Here is a 20,748-nt window from a genome sequence, read left to right on the forward strand (position 1 = left end):
TCTACAAAAATGGACAAAAAGATTAAGAAAAGCAAGCATGTTTCAGAGCTTATGGGGTACAGAGTAAAAACAGCTAGAAGCCTACTTGAACTGAACCAGGAAAAAGAAATAATGGGGGTATTACTGTTTCTATGCATTTCAGCTTCAAAAAAGAGAAAGACAGGCAGCTATCTACTCACTGAGGCTGAAAAGGATGCTAAGGGAAAAAATAAGCAGGAACAAACACTGAAACGTACTTTGCCTTCTATTTCAGTAAAGATAATAAAATGATGCACTGAAAATGAGGCTTGGATAATGGTTATTACCACATACAGCGTGGAAAAAAAATTAGAACATTTACAAGAAAGAAATAAGGGGATCTGGATAATCTCCATCCCACAATGCTGAAATAAGTGGCACACAGAAAATGACAGATACGCCAAAAATCATTAAGAGAGGGAGGGGGGAAACAAAGTAGTTTGGGAGAGAATGAAAGCAATCCTGGCACTACAAGCATACCAGTATGACCTTGATAACACAAGATCTGAAAAAGAAGTCAAGGAAATGTAGTAGTGAAATGAACAGTGAAATGAAAATGAGGCAAATTTGATTTTAATGGGGTAGTTCATTCATCAAAAATGGATAATACAGTGAACTTAAACCAGAAGTAAAGCAAGAGCTGACGTGGCCCCTCTTCAAACAATATTTAAGGTGGAGACCTGTAAGAGTTGAAAGATGAACAAAGCACTGGCTGAAGGAAAGGCAATAAAAAGATGTCCAGAAAAAGTGACAGTACAGTGTTCCTTAGGTACTGTGAAATCAGTTATTAAATAATTTATGTACCGACAAAAAGCAGGTACCCACTAATGACTTCTGGAAGAAAAAAAAATTGGAAGAAAGAATTGTTCCTGAAGCCATCTCAAATAAATTTGTCAGTCTTTTGGGTTGGCTGGAGCAATGCAAATGCAGTGAAATTTGCATACCAAATAAAAACCTGTTATGAACAATGACTTCTGCTATGGTCAGGTACCCATTAACAGGAGATGAAGGGGAGAAGAGAGATCTCAGAACACAAAAGACCATATACTCCTGTTACCCCTCATAACACCTGTTTGATACTGATGCTTTGCAGTTATTCTACAAACAAAAAAATGTATTTTTAGTAGAAAACGAGGAGCAATAAATAATATAAAGTACTGGTAAACCACTATTTGTAATTTTATATGGTTGTGGTTACCTTATTCAAAGCAAAACAAAAACACATAGGAAAAATGACATGCTTCCCCTCCAAAAATACTTAATTGAAACAGGTGCAGAGAAGACTACTCAGAGGATTGAAAAAACTATTTTACAAGGGAAGCTGAAGCACTTGGAATGCTTTAGACTAACAACTACATACTAAAAGCAACACAACTCTGTAGGTACATCTTGTGTAGAGCGGAGAAGACTTTATAGGGAAAGGATGGCTTGTTCAGAGTGGAAATGCAGAGGCCAGTCCCAGCTCAGAGAGAGGAACTGCCTTTCAACCAGGATGGGGCAGATAAGGGGCAAAAACTGAAAATCCACTGATTATCTGAGACAGGGAAAAAAAAAATAAAAAAAAAATCTTCAATAACTCACTGTTTGGCTCAGGCATGGAAGTGCTCCCTCTACCCTGAAGCCAGAGATACCACTCCAGCCACAGAGATGGAGAACAAGGTGTACTGTAGTGGGAAACATTGGCAAGGTCTGCATGGCACCTCACTCATATTTTTAACTACTGTTCAAGTAAATCTTTTCTGGGTCAGACTTCTGTAGTTCAGGTACAGTCCATTTCCCACTTATCCCGTTATAACAGAGGTGTAAGACAATGTCTCTGACACTTTATACTGTTTCCATGGGGCACAGTACAGTTTATTCACCATTTCAGTCTTTCATAAAGGCTTTCAATTTGTTAGAATGTACAGAGAGCTAGCAACAGGCTCATCAAGATTTAAAGTTTTCTTTTTTACATGATTGTTTGGGGAAATTGTCCCCTTCAGTCTTCCAATCCTAAGTCAGCCGTACTTTAATAGTCCATTACAAGAAGAGAAACAAATCTCAATATTTACTTTTTGTTGAACTATCAGATAAACGCTTGGTCTATTTCTGTTCTATTCACATTCTCCCATAATTTCCATTACAAGGTATGCACTGAGCACTTTGACAAGAAGTTTCCCACCACTAAGAATCTCAGTGCTAGAAGAAAAAGGAAATACTTAGTTAGGTTTTGGTTTCAAGCAGAAATACATTTTCAAAATTAAACTGGAATTCCCCCCCACATCTTACCCCTTTGCAACACAGGCTCACACATTCTATCAAGTCACAGATATAAACTCTAAATTTTGCTAAGTGAATCTGAATCCCATTTAGCTGGAAACAGCTTTGGTTTGTTTAACTGTCCTGGACTACCAGTAAAACCTACTACACTGCCCTTCTGATTAATTTGGTTAGAAATGGCTCATGGTAGCTTTGTTCTCTTCATAAGCTTGCACAGTATCCAGCAAACAGGACTATCTGCACTGTGTACAATATACAAGATACTGTTGCCTCTAAAATGAACTTGTTAATCATTAAATTGTAAAGATAACATTGATATATGCTGTGTTGCTTATTTTCATATCCTTAGTAAGGCGTAAGACCTAAAAAGGAAGTCTGTAGAATGTATGCCAAAAATGTTTGGTTTTCAGAAAATTTATGTATTATCTTTCACATAGTAAACCGCTGGTCTTAGCCTCTACTTGCCTGTACAACAGTATTCTTCTGGCAAATTAACCAACTTTTTCTTCCAGTTTCTGCTCCTTTTGTTCTGCTTTTTTTTTTTTTTTTTTTGAAAACTAGTTCATCTTGCCATACCCTGTAACAGCTTGCAGTAGTTATCTTTGAAAAAAAGTTCCCTTTTCCAACTCACCAGCATGACTGCACCCTATTTAAAGATGAACTTCATCTCTCCAAGTTTCTTATTAAAAAAAAAGTTGATGATGTAATGCAATGTAATGGTAATCCATGGAAAAGGGTTTATAGTTCTCTGAAAGCAGCAGGCTACCATTGAGTCCAAAGCAGTTTAGAGATGAACTATGAAAGGAGGAAAGCACATTTGATTTGCGTAACTGATTCTGATTTTATCCCTAGTCAGTAGTGAATTTACAGTCAATAAATGAAACAAACATAACTGAAAGGAAGACTAAAAGGGGAAAACTAAAAGGGGAAAAGCTATGCAAAACCTACTTTTAGCTGCCTTTTTTTTTTTTTTTGAATTATTATTTTATTTCCTCATTCTTTATCTGAAGTATGAGGATCATACCTCCATGAAAAACCCTAGTAAGACTGCTATATAAGAACAATTATCACATGCATATAAAAACCTAAAACTAATGTCCTATATTAAAACTAATGTCCTATAGTTAATACCTAACTTTCTTCTTTCTACGTTAAAGTGTTGCTGTTTACAAGTCAGCAACCTGTATCTCATTTCTCTACTATTCCAAACCTGAACAAAAAAAAAACAAAAACAAAAATACAAGACTTTCCAGTAGAAGTGCTAGAAGTGTTTCATAAAGACTTCTTTACAGAGAAGCACTGGCTTTTATTCTATTTCTTGGTTAAAGAAAAGTATAAAGACAGTATATAACTTATTCAAAACTTCTGAGAGTATTTAATGTTTCTCTCTCAACAGCTCTCCCTGACTTGTAAGAATGTAGCTAGTACCACTTCCAAGTACTCTGGTCCTTTTCTTTCCTTTCCTTCTACAAAACAAGATGGGGTTATGTTTGACATCACTTTAAAATGTTCTGCATTTTTTTTAAACTGGTTTGAAAATATACTGCAGCAAGTTAATTTTGTTTGGGGATTGCATATAGGCAAAAACAAACACAACAACCACATACATATCAAAAAGCAAACAAACTCACTCTGGACAAAGATGTTAGCTGTACATAACAGTAAGAAAGATCTGTAAAATTCACTCTAACTTAAAACATTTTCAAGTTTTCATTGCTACCAGATGTCCCCTGCAGCCATTACCCTCATGCCACTGGATGAAATGGCTGATGGGCAGCTTAGAGGAGGTTTCAAGGTGGCACTACTATTTAACTACTCACATTAAGCTTATGTACATCTTTTAAAATACATATGAAACACCTAGGTATTGTCAATTACCTTTCCATGTAACGTTGTGATTAGCAGCAATATTAGCTCCAGGAGCGACTGCCACCCCACTGCATTGCTCGCCTCAACGTCTCCCGTGCACAAGTTCATACCACCTGGTGGTACTCCTTACTCCTGTGCTACAGACCAGCTAGAAAGCTTGTACTCACAAGAAAGGAACAAAATCTCCATTCCTAGCTCAAACCAGCAACTTGATGAAAACAAGCCTACTCATGGAGGCGTACAGGGTTTACCAGCAATAAGGAGCTACTTCAGAAAACTATAATATTGTTTATAAACATACCTTTTAGGCAACAGGAATTTGATCATTCTAGGAATCTCAGATGTTCCGCAATTCCGAAGCACAGCTGACTGGTTTTCTTGACCTGATCCGCTCCTGAACTGTATTCACAAACAGGCCGTAAGAGGGAGATGGCTGTGAACCTAGGGGAAGACCACCAAGGCTGGTGGGAAGGCCCACTGAGGTATACTTAGAAATGGCTCACAGTAACCTTTGTTCTCCAAATGAGGTTTGGAGCCAAGATCCCTCCCTTTGCTCTATCTGAGCACTACCTGCTGCTGGTCCTAGCTCTCGGGAAGCCAACAGGACGCAGGATCAGCACATGCTCAGCCCTCTAGAAAACACTGTCTCTGCCAAAGCTGGAGATGGCTCAGACATGTAGTTAAGGAGAATCAGTTTCAGAAAACACCTTCTCAAATCTGGAAGCTTCACTGAGGATCCTCTGCCTTTCTAGCCTGAACCCTGGCAGATTCACAGGTCCTTGGCTCCTGTCAGAGACAGCTACTCACACAGCAACAAAAAAGTCACGCGGAGCTCTCATGCCACCTAGGAAAGTCAAATAACTGCAGGAAGCCCACCATTACTGGGCTTGGGAGAAAGCATCAACAAAAAAATCAGCATCCTGTTATTGAACTCCATGAGAATCTACGCTCTCAGTTTCACTTGATTAGTGTCACCATTTTAACTAAATTATTCTCTGCAAGAAGGTTTTCTGGAACAAAGCCCATAAACCAATGATCCATGAAAAACAATTAGAACTATTTCCTTTTCATAAGTTGTGTAAGCAGCAGAGATCCTGTCAGTTAGGGCTGGAAGACAGTCATCATACTACCTTCTTTTTCGTCTCTTCCTCCTCCTCCCCCCTTGTTCTCCCCCACCCATTCACCCCTTCAAATATATCACCCCTCAGTAATAAAGAGCAGTTTTTCTGCCTCTATGTATTTGGAACATATCAGCCTTTGACTATGTTAAATTGAGTGCTTCCTCAGACACAGCATCTATTCTGTCCTCCTCATGCTCATATGAGCTCTATCCAAATAATCTGAAGAGACAGGATGTTTAAATTCGGGGGGAAAAAAAAGAGAAAAAAAAAAGAAGAAGAAGAAGAAGAAGAAGAAGAAGAAGAAGAAGAAGAAACACTCTCTGGAAGGCACAGAAAAGGAGCTTTTTAAAGAGCATCATCTGTTCCTGAAAAGCAATCCAAACTGTGCTACTAGTTTTTGCCTACATTTCATGGCCCAGTGTAGCATCACAGCCATCCTAAACAGTTTAATTTAGGGCTGCTGTAACCCCTCGGAGAAGTTCTCCTAGAGAACACTTCTGACCATAACAAAACATTAAGACACCCAAGATGCACAGAAGTCTAAACACTATTTATTCTCAGAGTTCAACCGTTCTTCTCCCAGAAGAAGGGCAAAGGCTCCACCAGCTCAACTACCAAGACTCTTCTGAATAGTGAACCTCAACTCTAACCCCTTTACTAGGAAATCCAAGTAGACCTAACCAGCAGCCCTACAGTTCAGCACACTAAACGGCACTGCTTATTTGTGTATGAGGATGGTGCTTCCCTCTTCCGTGTGCCCTGCTGAGTTGGAGTGCAGTACCAATGCTGTATCTACATTCACTTTGACTGCTTTCTCAGTGGCACAGGGGCAACCTAATATTCCCATCTTAATAAGTGTTTGTTACGCCAGTTAAAAAAAAGTAGCAATAAGGCATCTCACTGTAAATTATTCTCTTCCTGTTCCAGACACAAATGTGTTTTTTTGGAACTTCAAGATTTTCCTCAACAGGAGGTGTTTACATGGGATGGAATATCCAAGAATGTAAAAATGTTTGTGAAAGGGAAGCATATTGGTGTGATTAAGTCACAAAACCTATACTTAAGTAACAGATTCTCTGTTCCCAGCTCTGCAATTATTTTTTATTGTGCAATTAAAGGACAAATGCAAATTTTTCAGATGCTCTACAGTAGAGAGCTACCCATATAATACCTGAATTCATATGAACTGGGCATGCATCTGCTTGAGTTTTCAAAAACCTGAGAGCCTAGGTACATACACATATATACACAAATTTGGAGAGAAAATGTAATTTGTATTAACTTGCTAACTGCCTATCTTGATGTACAGAAGTCATCTTGTGGCCTTATCGTGACCAGGGCTGTCTTTTCCTTTCCTCTTCATATATATATAATGACATATTTCTTCAGCATTAAGCCCTTACACCTGAACAACAGGCTTTAGTGGATCCTGCCACAGAATATATTTCTCTGTTTTATGCACATTACAAAATGACCCATTTCTGCTGATCACAAGGTAACTACTTATTAATAGATGTTTAGTATCTCCCTAGTGGCCCAAACAAAGAACAATGTGATTTTAATCTAAACAAATGTGGCAACATTACTTCATGGAAATCATTACACTTGAGAAGCAGCAGACATTGCTGAGTGTATATTCACAAAACAGACTCTTCCAGATTCATGCATGCACATGTACTCTCAAGAAGTCCCTACTCCCCTGCAGAACAGGCTGTTCCTTAAAACACATGTTGTACCTACATCAATAGTTTGATGTATCAAAAAGTGCGGAAGCAAAATGCATCTTTCACTGGAGAAATAGCAAACAGATGCACACATTAATTCTGTACCCTTAAAAATCTGTTCATTAACTGCAAAACAGAGTAAAATTAGTTCTTCATCCTTGACCAGGCAATGAAAAAATGCTTTATTTGAAGGCCAGATACATTGTTCCAGCTAAATGCGAGCCGTAAGTTTTCATCTGACATTTGCTTTGGCGAGCTCACACAAATCAAGATCACCCATTCTGCCTTCAAAAAACGGATTTGTAATTTACTTTGTTAATGGGACATTGTTCATTTGTAGGTATGACAGTTCGCACAAACTTGTTTTTCAATGGACAAAGTCACAGACAAAACTATTTCAATTCCTCTTGAGCAGAAGGGGAAAGCTTTTTGTGAAAGCTGGCAGTCTCCTTTGCCTTTTCTTCAATTGAAAGAAAAAAAAAAGTCAATACAAGAGAAGTGGAACTAACTACACAAGAAATACAGTGAAAGCACAGAACAATCTGTCCTACAACCTGCAATTACAAGTCCCAGGCAATCTCCTTTAACTAAAGGACCAGTAAGTGGGCAGTCACAAACAAAAAGCAAGGGGTGTCTGTGCGTTGTACACAGGATAAAATAATGCTTAGAGCTCTCTGTTTCCCAACCCCAAAAATATAAGGGGGTAAGACATTATACAGAGTGTACAGAAAGCTGCTGTTAAATCAACAAATAGAAGTGCTGCACTCCCATCCAGTCCAGAAGAGAAGTTACAACACACAAGGCACCACCTTGCCTTTCCATTAAGAAATGATGCATTACGGCATCTGTACAGTGATCTGCTCACTCCAGCATACACTGCACTGGCCACAGATGGCTTTTTTTTTTTTTTTTGTGGGGGTTTGTTTTTTTGTTTTTTTGTTTGTTTGTTTTGAAATCTTTCCAATCTGAAAAGTCTTCTTGTTGTACTTCCACATCTTCTAGGGTCTATTCAACAACTGATCACAACTCTGAATCTTGGGATTAGAGGCACCTCTGTTAAATCTTACCATCTTCTCCCATTTAAAACTCAGCATGTACTACTACTTATTCAAGTAAACTTTGGTAATCTTCATGCAAATGTATTTGGGTGCTTCATTCTCAGTGCAGGTAGTAGAGATGAATGCTCTTTCCATGACTAGAGAACTTTCCTTGAGCTAATTGAAAACAGGCATATTTTGAGTAACAAACACTGTTGCCAATAGTCTTGCAGGGAGGCAATGCAACAATGATTTATGGACTGTGAATATCACGTAAATCTGTCTTCAAGTAAAAGGATCATCTCTGCATAGAATAACTGTAAGTACTCAGTCATCAATGCTCTGAATTTTACATATTTCCTAACTAAGCAAGAAAACAGCATATCCTAACCCCCTCAGAGGTTCTCACACAGCAAGTTATATCTGTGTTTATATCTAAATAGAGCCAGAAAGGCAAAGCTCAATTACAACATTGTAAAATTAGATTATATGTTGTGTGTTTTCCAAGTCTTCCTTCTACCATCCCATTTTCACATCACCTTTGCATTTATTACTTACTCTGTGGTCCAAGGGGAAGGCAGTAGTCAGTCAATATGCTGGAAGCTAAAACAAGAGGGTTTTTTTTTCCATCTATAACAGCTGTTGTGAACTTCCTTTTTAGTGTCATTTCCAGCAAGTGTTTTTATTTCATTTTCATCCGAGGCCTGCAAATTCTGACTATTACAGGGACGGAAAACAAAAATATTTTTTTTCATGGAAACTTTTGATGAACATCAGATGCTCGAGCAACTCTCCTGATTTATAGTGGAAGTACATTCTACAAACTTCTTTCGAGGCATGCACAGCTTTCTTTTGTTTACCATTTGGGAGTTATCACTCTGAGGATCTGGATCTCACTTCAGGTATCTTGCATCTAACACACAGTAGACTTACTTTGAGTAAAGCTAAAGCTACATTCTCTGCAGACATTCACTGTGTCCTAGGCATATGCAAACTCTGACCACGCTGAGCACAGTAGGTCCTCATTTGCATTGCAGCAAGAAAGTCAACATACATCAATGACCATGAATGCATTCAAAGAGAAAAACTGAAAAGAAAAAAAAAAAAAAAGAGAAGAACCACAGTATATACTTAGGTAGTCATATTAAAATCTGGAAAAAAAAAACAAAAAAAAATACCCTCTGAATCTGGTGATCATTGAGTCAAGCAATACTGGACATGAAATAACCTCAATTCTTTAAATTTGTTTTGCTGTTCTGTGACTATCATAAGCTACATTTTAGTCCTTTATGGTACAGCGTACACTTGTATCAGCTCCACCATGGCACTTAAGAGAAGAACTGTGCTGAGTATCTCTGGAATAACGTGACTTCGAAAGCAGAAACTTAAGAAAGAAACTTGGCATTCTTGACAAGTTAGGAGGAAAAGTGCCTTCTTTTAAAAGAAGCAATTTGCATGCCCATTTTGACTCATCAGCTGTGGACCATGCTGATGAATGTCACATTGTACTAAAGATGATGCCATATTTAAAGGTAACTCACCAAAGACAAAGTGATTTCCATGAAACTGTCTAGTTACTTGGTGATAATTTGGGGCATTAAGAAAATAAGGCATAGCCAAATACAGTGACAAAGAAACTATAGAGGCTCCACCACCCACTACTATTGGTCCTTCACGAACTAATTGCAAAATATTGATTTCTTTATTTCCTTCTGTTCTAAACAAGAATTTGACCCCCAGCATTGCACCCGGCTGGAGAGGAGCATTAACAAGGCACTGAATGCTCTCCAAGAGCAGGACTTGATTTCAGCCCTTCCATCCACCCAAGTTACTGCAAGAGTGGGGCATGATGAAGCTCAACAACATCCAACAGAGCATCAGGATTTTTTCAGGTTTACCAGATGTTTAGCAAACAACTTAAAAAGATGCTTGAAGTACTTGCGAGCTTGGCAAATGTTAGCTTTTGCATCTGAAGGGCAAATTTTAGAGGCTCCACTATAAAACTGCAGTATTTGATAGTTATTAACTGCATGCATACGGACACACATAAATACAAATGGCTCCAGACAGGAATGGATGGATCTGCTTGTGAAATGATGATCCTTCCGGACTTGATTTCAAAACTCTGGAAATAGCTGCTTTTCCCCAAAGCAATTAGAATATCTCATTTGTAATTACTTGGTCACTTTCAGTTTAATAATGGAGAGACATTGTGCTACTCGAATACCCAGTCTTGCATTCCCTGGAGTGCAACATGGGAACAGGGGTCAACACACACAGGCAAGGAGACAAACTCAGCAGCTCAGTAGGCTCATAGTGAACTATGCTTCAGAACTGTAAATTGCCTTCCAGAAATCACTAATTTTGAAGGGATTCTTATAAATCCATAATTACAGAAGAGCAAATCCTTCTCATAAAACACTGGAAACTATATTCATGCGGTTCTAAAAGAAGTGCTTTCAGCAGCATGGCCCATTGGAAAGGTATTCTTGCATTATGCTTCAACATCAATGACACTTTAATGCAATACCCAGGAGCCACACTGAAGACTGCATTACGGCAGTGAAGACATGCCGGTTCAATTTGATCCATCATTCCTTCACAGTGGAAGGCAACTGGAGTCCAGTGGTGGCATTTTGCCTTTTTTTTTTTTTTTTTTTTTTTTCCAGGTATCAAACACAGCTCAGTACGACATCCTGTTCTACAAAACTCACACCACCTACATCATTCAATACTTAGGAATATTTAGAGTGATCCTTACCATAAGGATTGGGTAGAGAGTCCATCTGTCCTTCTATCATTCAGTTACCTTAGCACAAAGCTACTGAAGCCCACCAACCTCAATAACAATTGCTGCCGATTTTCCTTTTGAACCTCAGCATTCCTTCAGAACAGCTCCACTGCAAGAGACGGAAGAAAACCGCCTCTGATGTTTTGCTGGAAGAGGAATACAGCTATGAACAAAGGTTAAAACTGAAAACTTGAAACTGCTTCGCAGAGGTGTGGCTGCTGAAACCTGACATGGTTGCGTCACCAAGTTTTTACTTTGGCAAACAGAGCTTCCTGAATTCAAACAAATCTTAGACAGAACTATCTTTTGTTCCAGCAATAACCAATTATTACACAGACATGCTTTCAAGGTCGCTAGCGGGAAGAGTAAACTACACCAGGATATGTCCGTCACAAGTAATGTTTTAAAAAAGTTAACACTGAACTATACATACTTAAAGCCTCCCACACTTAGCAGGATGCAAAGTGCTTACTTCCTTCCAACTGACCACAAATAAACATGAACAAAAAGATTCACAAAAAGGCAACGTTGGATGTTCACGTTCTTCTCTGTTAAACCTCATTTCAACATTGCTTACAATCTAAATGATTCTTGGTTTACCTTGGCAATATAAAACAAAATTAAATGTCTTGCTTGAATGATTTTGGTAGAAGACTATGTTGCCTTCAAAACAATTTTAAGAACAGGAAGAAAAAAATGTGTTTACTAAAGACTTTGTTCGCCTTCATATTAGGAACTCTAATGGAAACACAGATTTGGAAAAGAAGCATTTTCACAGTTGCTAATAAGGGCTATGTAACTTATATTAGTATTTTCCTCCAAAATAGAATAGTGCTCAAATTACGAGTATTGTTGTACTTACGTTAATAAAGACATTTATATTTAATGAATGCAAAGTCAACAATCATTCCTAAAAGTATCGCTTATTCTCTTCAGGAGTGCACACATTAAAATTATTACTAACAAAAAAAGGGCATTAGAAAATACAAAGAAAAGCCAGTTTTTGAAACAGACATCGCAGTCAAGATTTAAAAAAAAAAAAAAAAAAAGTAAAAGGAGACATAAACCACCCTTTTTATGGATTTAAACCAACTTCTATTAAGACAAAGGAGGAAGATCACACCACATTTTTCTGGCAGGGAGGTTTTGTACCTTTCTTTAAATAAGATTATGACAAAAGTTAAATACAAGATATTGGACTGGACAAACACCAGCATGTTCTTGTACTAAAGGTCACCAAGCGTGTAGAAAGCTTTACTACAAGCTTTCCTATACCATTGGTAAAAACAACAGTTTCTTTTATTTCAACCTTCTATTCCTGCTTCAGTTACTGTAAACTGATACTGCCAAGTGAATACTGAATACAAAGAAAACAATGCGATTTGGTTGTCTAATGACAAATGTGTAAATGGTCACATCTACTGCTTCAGTACATTGAACTACACTTCAGGTTGCAAAACTATACTTCTGCTGTACTGTGCTTCAGAATAGATAAAAATATTACAAACAAACACCACTAGAGCATTGTTTTGGTTAAGATGCTATTCACCACTGCTTACTGGATTAAAAAAAATATTTTTAAAGAATCTAACAGGTAAAACCATACACTTGTAGATCTCACTGAGAGCAGAGTTGCAGAAAACAACTTGAATTGTAATGTTTACTGCTATCATGAACACATTCTCCATGCACACACACATGCACAATGATTAACTGCCATAATTCAATGCAAACAGTAATAAAAGCTTTTTTTCTCCCTAAGCAGAGAAGTTAAACACCTTCCTTTCGCAAGCTTCAAAAGTATTTATTGAGATAACACTGACATGAGGCCTCCTCATGCCCAAGAAAGTACTTTGCATCCATGACATGCGGACTTTGAAGAACGAGTTTTCTGCTTGAACATGCCTACAAAAGCAATTCACGTGTCAAGTATTTATACACACATACCTGGGTAAAAAATTAACAAACGCAGTGTAAGTCCAGTAGGCATACAAACTGCTTTGCAGACATACTCTGTAACGTGGTGAATAAGAGTAAGAATACTTGCTAAGAGCACAGTGAAGTTTAAAAACCCTCTGAAAACATTTAACTCCAGTTGGTGCTCATTAATGGTAATGCGTTAGGATTTAACCTTTTCTTTTGATTCTCAGGTTATTTCCTCATCAGGAATTATGGAGCTATCTGTACCACAACAGGTGGAGGCATAAACACTAGCCACCATCTGCTAGACTAGATGGGTCTCCAGCATGATATGCCAAAATATCCACGCCCTGCTTATAACTCCTACATCATCTCTTGAAAACTTCACAATGGATCTCAGAAATCTGAAGGACTGACAAGAAGACCCAATATGACATGAATGAAAAAAAAAGGGGGAAGTGAACAAATGACACCACCAAGGGAATGTTCCTCCAGCCTCTGGAGGACTTCATGACCTGCACTCAGAGGTCATGAGCTACACGTCGTAGGGCTGTTCTTCAGACAAAAACTGCCAGGCTGGGGACAACACTGGTGTTGTCCCAATGGTGTCCCAACACCATGTTTCTGAAAGCAGTCGTTATTTGCTTCTCCATTTATGTCAATGACACATTCAGAGATACTTTCTTCTGAAAAACAAAAAAACTCAGAAACATGCTTATGCCGAGAAGTGTGATAACTATAGTTTTCTAAAAATTGATTATTTACTGTAACACCTACTTGTTTCCTATATGAAAGTTTAAATCATCTCAATTCTCAGGAGAATTTTCTGCTTTAGTAGTCTCTGCAGGAGATGTGTTTTTCAATGTAAACATTAATTCTGTGAGAACAAGGATAGAGAAAAGAGTGGGTGGGAGTATTTCCTTTTCCTTGGATTTAGTTTCACCGGCTGCTCATTGTTTACAGGCAATGTTCTACCTTTCCATTGTTTCATACATTTCCCCCACCCCTTTTCTTGATCCCTTTGAGGCAAGTACTTAGATAAAGCAATCTGTTTTCCTCCCTGTAGTTAAAATTTGGTTGCCCAACTCTGGATTTAGTTTACACCAAGGTCCTGTTTTGATCTGCACACTCATGTCTGTCCTGCTTCTTTCCTTCACAAGACAGTAATTAAGCCTCTGTAAATCCTCTTAGTCCAATGTGATTTCCTTGTCTCCTCGTCACTCCCTCTTGCCGTTTCATCAGGTTACCCTGTGTTTCTTGATAAGCTTGGCTAGTCTTAACTAAATTAAATAACTGACAATTCTTACACAATTTTCGTCATTTCATCATGCTACTCACATTGAAGGTAAAAATGCACATTTTTTGGAACAGAGCAACCCCTTCATCCTTAATTTCCATTGGAACTCCTTGGCATATTCAACTGGCCATGACATCTTCCTATGCGAGAGCTTCACCGCACCAGACTGAATTACTCTCAGGCTGCAGAATGTCACGTAAAAAGATATTTGGTCTCATTAACCAGACAAAACAAGCAAAGCCCACAGAGCTGGAGTACTCACCACCACAGCCCCATCTACTTTTTCCTTTAACTACCAATTAGAAAACGAACCATTTCACTTATTTTCTATATTTGTAAGGTGACACATTACAACGCAGACCATCTGCTTCACAGACCTATCACCCTTCTGGTTTCCCTCCCATATGTTTATCTCAAGTATTTTATGACTTTTTGTATTGGGTTGAATTCCCCTTTTCTGAAGGATCCCTGTTGACTCAGTCTTGCTGCATTATTATCAGCTTCCCTTTTTCTTTTCTGTTCCCCCCCCGCCCCCCCCAGACATGTCTTCTCTCTGAGACCAGATGTTACTTAAATTTTTATGATCTAAATTTAATTATTCAAGTTTCTTTCCTTCCTAAGTTAGAGGCATGCCATCAAGAATTTGTCTGAAGGGGTAGGAGGGAGGGAAATAAATCTTTCCTCCACAAATTCGCTGGGCTTGTTTGGGCTGGCATCAGTTATCAGCTCAGAGCTTCCACTTTAGCTGTATTTTTGCGTATAATTTACAACAATTGGGCAACTATTAACAGCCTTGATGTTCACAACAAAGCCACATATTGCCTGTACTAGGGCTGACAAACATCATGATTTAGTTTCCTTCATCTATTACAAAGATTTTCAGATCATTTTTGAGTCCAAACTAAACTTTAGCTTTAAGTAAGTAAAAGCTGTGGGGGTGGGGACAGAGGAGGAAGACCTTTTTAAACTGCTAACTGAAGTGCTTAAATCATGGCTGACACATCTAAGTTTAAATAATTACAACTGTTGTAATAGAATTTAGCAAACCGCAGTCAGGTGTCTCTATTTACTGCATAAAAAGGCAGGCATTCAAAACCGAGGGAACCTGTTAAAGCACGTTGTACAGCTTAGCTCATCTTTTCAGATCAGTAATACCAAAATCCAAATACCTTTTTTAATGCAAATTGTATTTTTTTTTTTAAATTCCTTTGGTGGAGAAAAAAAAGTCTTCCTCCTTCATACTCTGAGTTATAAGAAACACAGAATAGCAAAAGGCTGTATCTGTAGTTTTGAAAGAAATTTTAAATCCTACAGCTAACCAGAATCAGTGAAAAAAAATGATGTACACCACAAGCAATAAGAAAACAAAACACCCTAAGGCACACAACTTTAATTACACCTCTGATATTATCTGTATCAGTAATCAGGTAATGTTGATTATATAGATACAGCTTCTTTGTTTTTAACAGACCTTGTACTGTACATACAAAAAAGAGGTAAGGAGCACTGGCCTGTGATTAAGCCCCCTAGAACACAATTTGATGTAAAATCCAAGCAACAAGAATGAAATTAATTTTATTTATTTCACTTTAACTGCAGTCCAGTAGAGCTCCTCACAGTATCAAGACATTATTAGGTATAATTTCCAGCCCACACATTTATATAAATTATTATTATTAAATACAGCTGTATTTTAATACTATTTAACAGTACTAATTGTAACTTCAGACTCCCATATGTAGTAGTATCTGGAGACCTTTAATTATTTAGAGACCTTTAAAATCAATTTTGCACTTTTTAGTCTTCTCTGTGAACCAGTCAAGTTCAAGTTTTAATTCAAGTTCAATGACTCACATGAAGAGAATAATCATAATAAAAAGCCTCAACTTATTACCCCAATTGACTTTGTCACATGTGCCAGACTTTTGGGAAAGCACAAGCAGTAACGCCAGCTGCCCATGGAAGCTTTTTAGGCATACACACTCCTTCCTTCAAAACACCTTATTCAGGACTCATTTCTAACATTTAAAGGGTAAGGACCTTCTGTCCCACGTCTACGTATTCCTTGCTTTTGAGATCATGAGCGAACAGTCTGGGTACAAGTGTAATTTTCTGCTCTGCCACTCTGCAGTATTACAATAGCACCACAAAACGCTTCACTTGCTTCTTCACTGTTGTCTTCCAAGTTGAATGTAATCGTTCTTTATCAAGAACAGACATTACACAGTGCAGTACCTCCCCAAAGCAACTCATAGCACAGGCTGTCGCTACCATCCCCAGACACTTTCTAAATGTAAGCCAACACTGCAACACGTACTCATGACCGTGTTTCAAGCAGGCGGGTCCCTGGAACAAGAAGGGTTCAGGTATTTGCCTACATTATTCCTTCCATTGTTGCAGTCCCAGGAAAGGCCAGATGATGAGGACTGAACTGCATTAGGCACAGGCAGCCAGCAGGAGCTGTCCTAGCTGGACCTGCAGAGCTGATGGACAAGGTCCACTGCCCAGCCACAGCTGCTTTCAAATGGCCCAGGAGCAGCCAGGGGATGTACCCTGCTCAGAAAGCTCCAGCTGCGAGGGTGGATGCACCAGAAGGAGAGCACTGGCTTGGAAACAGCACACATGAACTTGCGGTTTAAGGGTCTATCTTAATGGAGACGGAATTACATTTCCATTGCTTATTCTTCTTAACAATGCCATTATTGTTACTTTTCACCTAGAAACTCAGTGAGAAAGAGAGCAGAAAATAAATCAGTGCCTCAAATATAGGAGCTAACAGCTCATTTATGTAAGTTCTACTTTAATCTTAAATCTCCAAGCTAAGCCTTAAATGTTTAGGTCAATAGCTACTTAGCCTACTGGGAACACCGTTTATGTTCTTTTTTTAAATATCATCTGCATTCAAGCAAAACACAAAACTCACCAAAGCAGAGAACAAAAATATTATTCTACAACTAAAGCAAAACAGAAAAGAGGAATGTCTGGTTATTTTTAAGCACCTCTATGGAAGTTGTACAAGATACTTCATACTGGCAGTTCTTTTGGTCAGCTCAAGAGGAGAGTACATGTGGTTATACACGATCAGTATTTTCAGGAAAGATACATTTATTACTGAATCTCCAGAAGCTGCAATCAAGACATTCTGGATTGAGCACACAGAAGCAAAAAAAAGACTGTTTCAGGTCAGTTCTGTTACAGCAAATTAAAACAAAAGCCTCATAATGGGCCTTTCCCTGAAAAGGGTTCATTTTGCTCCACTGCCACTATTAGAAAAGATGTTAGAATCTGTTTCAGTATTGTCCCAAACATCAACAAGTGCAACAATCATTTCAAGTTGGAAAAGCAAGCCTTTAACACAGCTCAGCAACACCTTTTAACAAAGGTCTCTCTTCTCCAAACAGCCAGCTGACGGTTTGAATTTCTTCTGCATCATGGACTGATCTCCCCTTCCTTACCTTTTTTTGTGCTGACCCATAAACAGGCAATGCATCATTTCCAAAGTAAGCAAATGCTGTAAGCCCCTCCTATTCTCCAGAAATCTAACACTGCCCATACAGCCATATAGGATTTCACTCATTTGTTTTTTTGTTTGGTTTTTAAAAGCACACCTTTTAACATTAAGCATACACCTAACGCATCCATTCTCCAATTCTTTTCCTTGGGGGACAAAGAAACCAGAGAAGTATACAGACACCTAACATCCTTTTCAGAAAGCATTTGTGTAATTAGATGAGGCCTCATTTCACAGTGATCAAACTCAAAATACTGTATTTTAGTTAAAGCTAACACCACCTTTTCTTCCCACTAGCTTCTCACATAAACCATTAACCTTTTCTTTCCACAAGAAACTGTGAGCAAGCTTGCTTTGCCCCAAGTTATTTAGAGTCACCTGTTACTCAGACCTTTTGACAGCATTTAGTTTCTTTGCTATCCTCAGTGCAATTTAACCTGCCCCTGAAGTGCAGATCCTCCCAAATTTAGAACAAAACAAACATGGAAGTGTTACATCCCCATCTCCATGTGTTAGCTGGGGAGGGATGAACAAACCAGATTACCACTGTGAGAAAAAAGAGACTGCGCTGGTCAAGACACTCAGATTTATAAAAGAAAGGATGTATCTATCCAGTGCCTGCTGCCCCTAGAAGAGCTGCTCTGTCCTAGCTTGAGCCAGCAGCCCTCCGTTGCTGCGCTGCCCCAAACCAGTGTCTAACCCTCTTAACATTTTCTTTGGGGTTTCACCTAACTTCTTTATTACACCCCCCCAAAACCTGCATAGTGAATGCAGCTTTCTACAAATGACCTGCATGTGTGTGTGCGTGTGTGTGTACACGTGAAGGGGTGGTTTTGTTTAGTTTGGAGCAGTTAAACTTGTCAGGAGACTTCAGAATATCAGCTAAAGGAGACATGTTCTTGCATAAGACATTAGTTTAAGCATGCTGAAAACTGGTGCAACACACAAACGTGCATCTTCCTTTATTATTTTTAGCACGGGGATCCACCTCCCCACTGCCCCAAGCTACACCTAGGGAATATTCAAATAATCTTCCTGTAAGCAAGCAGGAATTGTACATGCTTACTAAGCAGGGTAATTACCAGTGTCATTACAATACATGGTAAACATGCATGGCCTCAGATGGTTAAACCTTTAGAGATTTGCCACTGGACTTTCAAGGCACACACAGTGAGAAAAAAAAAAAAAAAAAAAAAACAGTTTTTCTAACTACTTAACTGGAAGTGAAAATGGCAAGTCTAATCACAGCTGTCACGGCTTCACGCAACTTGATCCACTAACAATGGGAAATATTGAGACAATACAGACACGGGAGGCTTGCTATCACTCACAAAAAACAGACTGGAACAGACTGCAATGTAATTTCCCAGCTCCTAGAGCAAGTGCCTATTCGGTATCTCCAAATCCTGCCAACAATCCTTGCCAGCAAGTTGTTTTAAACACCTGCCTGCACCTGGGGGAATGAAGAAATGCAGCTGCTCAGCCCCAGAGCACAGCAAGATGTGGGTGCTGATCACACAGAAGTCAGCGAGTAGATGTCTTAAATTGCCTTTCAATTCAGCTTCAACCTTGTTTTCAGTTCCATTTTTTTCTTCCATTTTCACTCTAGCTATGTTCCCAATTTCTCTGACAGCATCCAGATATCCCTTGATGTAATCCACAGAAAAAAAAAAATAATAAAAAAAAATGTTTATTTGGTTTTGTTTGCCTTTTTTTTTTTTTTTTTCCCCATATTAGGTTTTTCATCCCCCTTCACAAATGAAGTTTTGTCTTCTTTAAGCACGATATTCTCAATGCAAAATGTCACATGGTTCTGGACTAACCATCGGCCCCAGACCTGCTTTGTCTGCACAGTAGGAAATGCTGAGAGCTCCTGCATTACAGAACGGGCATTAGGCAATTCCAGATGAGACCACTGCATACCAGGAAACTTACAAGTCACAGTTTCCAAACGCTAACTTCTGCCTTATGTTTCAGCAGCTTACAAAACAACAACAAAACTCCCCACACACTCAAAATGTCATCACCAGATTTTTTTCCTGACAAGGTATTATAATCTGATGTTTCTAGAGCTCAAGTGCTTTAATTGGAATCCATTGCCTTATTTCTGCTGAAAGCACAGAATCTGCTAAAATTATGCAAAGCTTTGAATTAAAAAACAAACACAACAACAACAAAGCATATCTACAAGAATATCACCACTTATGAAAACCAAATCAAAAAACCCACATTGTATCCTCAGAAAACATGTAATGAGAATCATGCATTTAAGGTTCTGTATCCTCTAAGGTATTACAGCATTTTGGAGGACCACAGTTAAAAGATTCTAGTGATTATCTTTCTCAAAATTGCTACTAACATTTAAACCTATGCAATTGATAAAAAGGGTACAATATTTATATCTTGCCAGTAACATCAGGGAAAAGTATCTGAAGGACTCTCATCAAGCTAACAATGCCCTCTTAAAAGAAATAATGTATAGAACCCCACAGGCAATCTGATAATTTCCTCCTGTGGAATTTCTTATGAAGCTGCAAGTTCCCACTGCCGCACCTGGCTGAATCCATGGAACCACTCTGTCCAAAGTCAGTCACACTAGCTCCACCAGCCAACACCAGCTCTCTCAGCCTTTCTTCATAGGAGAGGTGCTCCAGCCCTCTGGTCATACTTGTGGCCCTCCTCTGGACTTGTTCTAATAAGTCTGTGTCCTTGTGCTGAAGGCCCCAGATGTGAATGCAGGACTCCAGGTGGGATCTCAGAAGAGCAGGACGCTGGGGGAGAGTCACCTCCCTCGGCCTGCTGGCCACACTGCTTTTGATGCAGCCCATGATACAGTTGGCTTTCTGGGCTGTGAGAACATGTTGCCGGCTCATGGTGAACTTCTCATCAACCAGCACCCCCAGGTCCTTCTCCTCAGGGCTGCTCTCAATCCATTCTCTGCCCAGGCTGTATTTGTGCTTGGGATTGCCCCAGCCCAGGTGCAGGACCTTGACATATGCCCCCTCCTTATATCCCCTGCCTGTCCTTCCTAAAAAGCCTGTATTTTTCCATTCCAACACCCCAGTTATGGGAGCCATCCCACAGTCATGGGCGCCATCCCATCTTCAAACCAACGCTGCCACAGTTACCAGATTACTAGTAGTTATTAGAGCAGCAATTCAAGTCTCCGAAACTGATTAAAGGTGTTTAAAGAATCTTGTT

The 20,748-nt window shown here is 38.9% G+C and overlaps 1 protein-coding gene across 2 annotated transcripts in view; it reads right to left on the reverse strand.

Moving 5' to 3' along the window:
* Positions 1-20,748, reverse strand: part of EML4 (EMAP like 4) — a 157,267-nt gene that overhangs the window by 107,094 nt on the left and 29,425 nt on the right. Inside the window, exon 1 of one of the 2 annotated variants that reach the window (XM_035320627.1) lies at positions 10,790-10,921. The exons of the other annotated variant lie outside the window; for it this stretch is intronic. Within the exon in view, the coding sequence (XP_035176518.1) occupies positions 10,790-10,829 (40 nt within the window). The 5' untranslated portion in view covers positions 10,830-10,921. Of the gene's footprint in view, positions 1-10,789; positions 10,922-20,748 lie in introns of those variants that run through there. 2 annotated transcript variants of the gene reach the window in all.

Source organism: Oxyura jamaicensis, chromosome 3 (assembly GCF_011077185.1).
Source record: "Oxyura jamaicensis isolate SHBP4307 breed ruddy duck chromosome 3, BPBGC_Ojam_1.0, whole genome shotgun sequence".
Taxonomy (NCBI): domain Eukaryota; kingdom Metazoa; phylum Chordata; class Aves; order Anseriformes; family Anatidae; genus Oxyura; species Oxyura jamaicensis.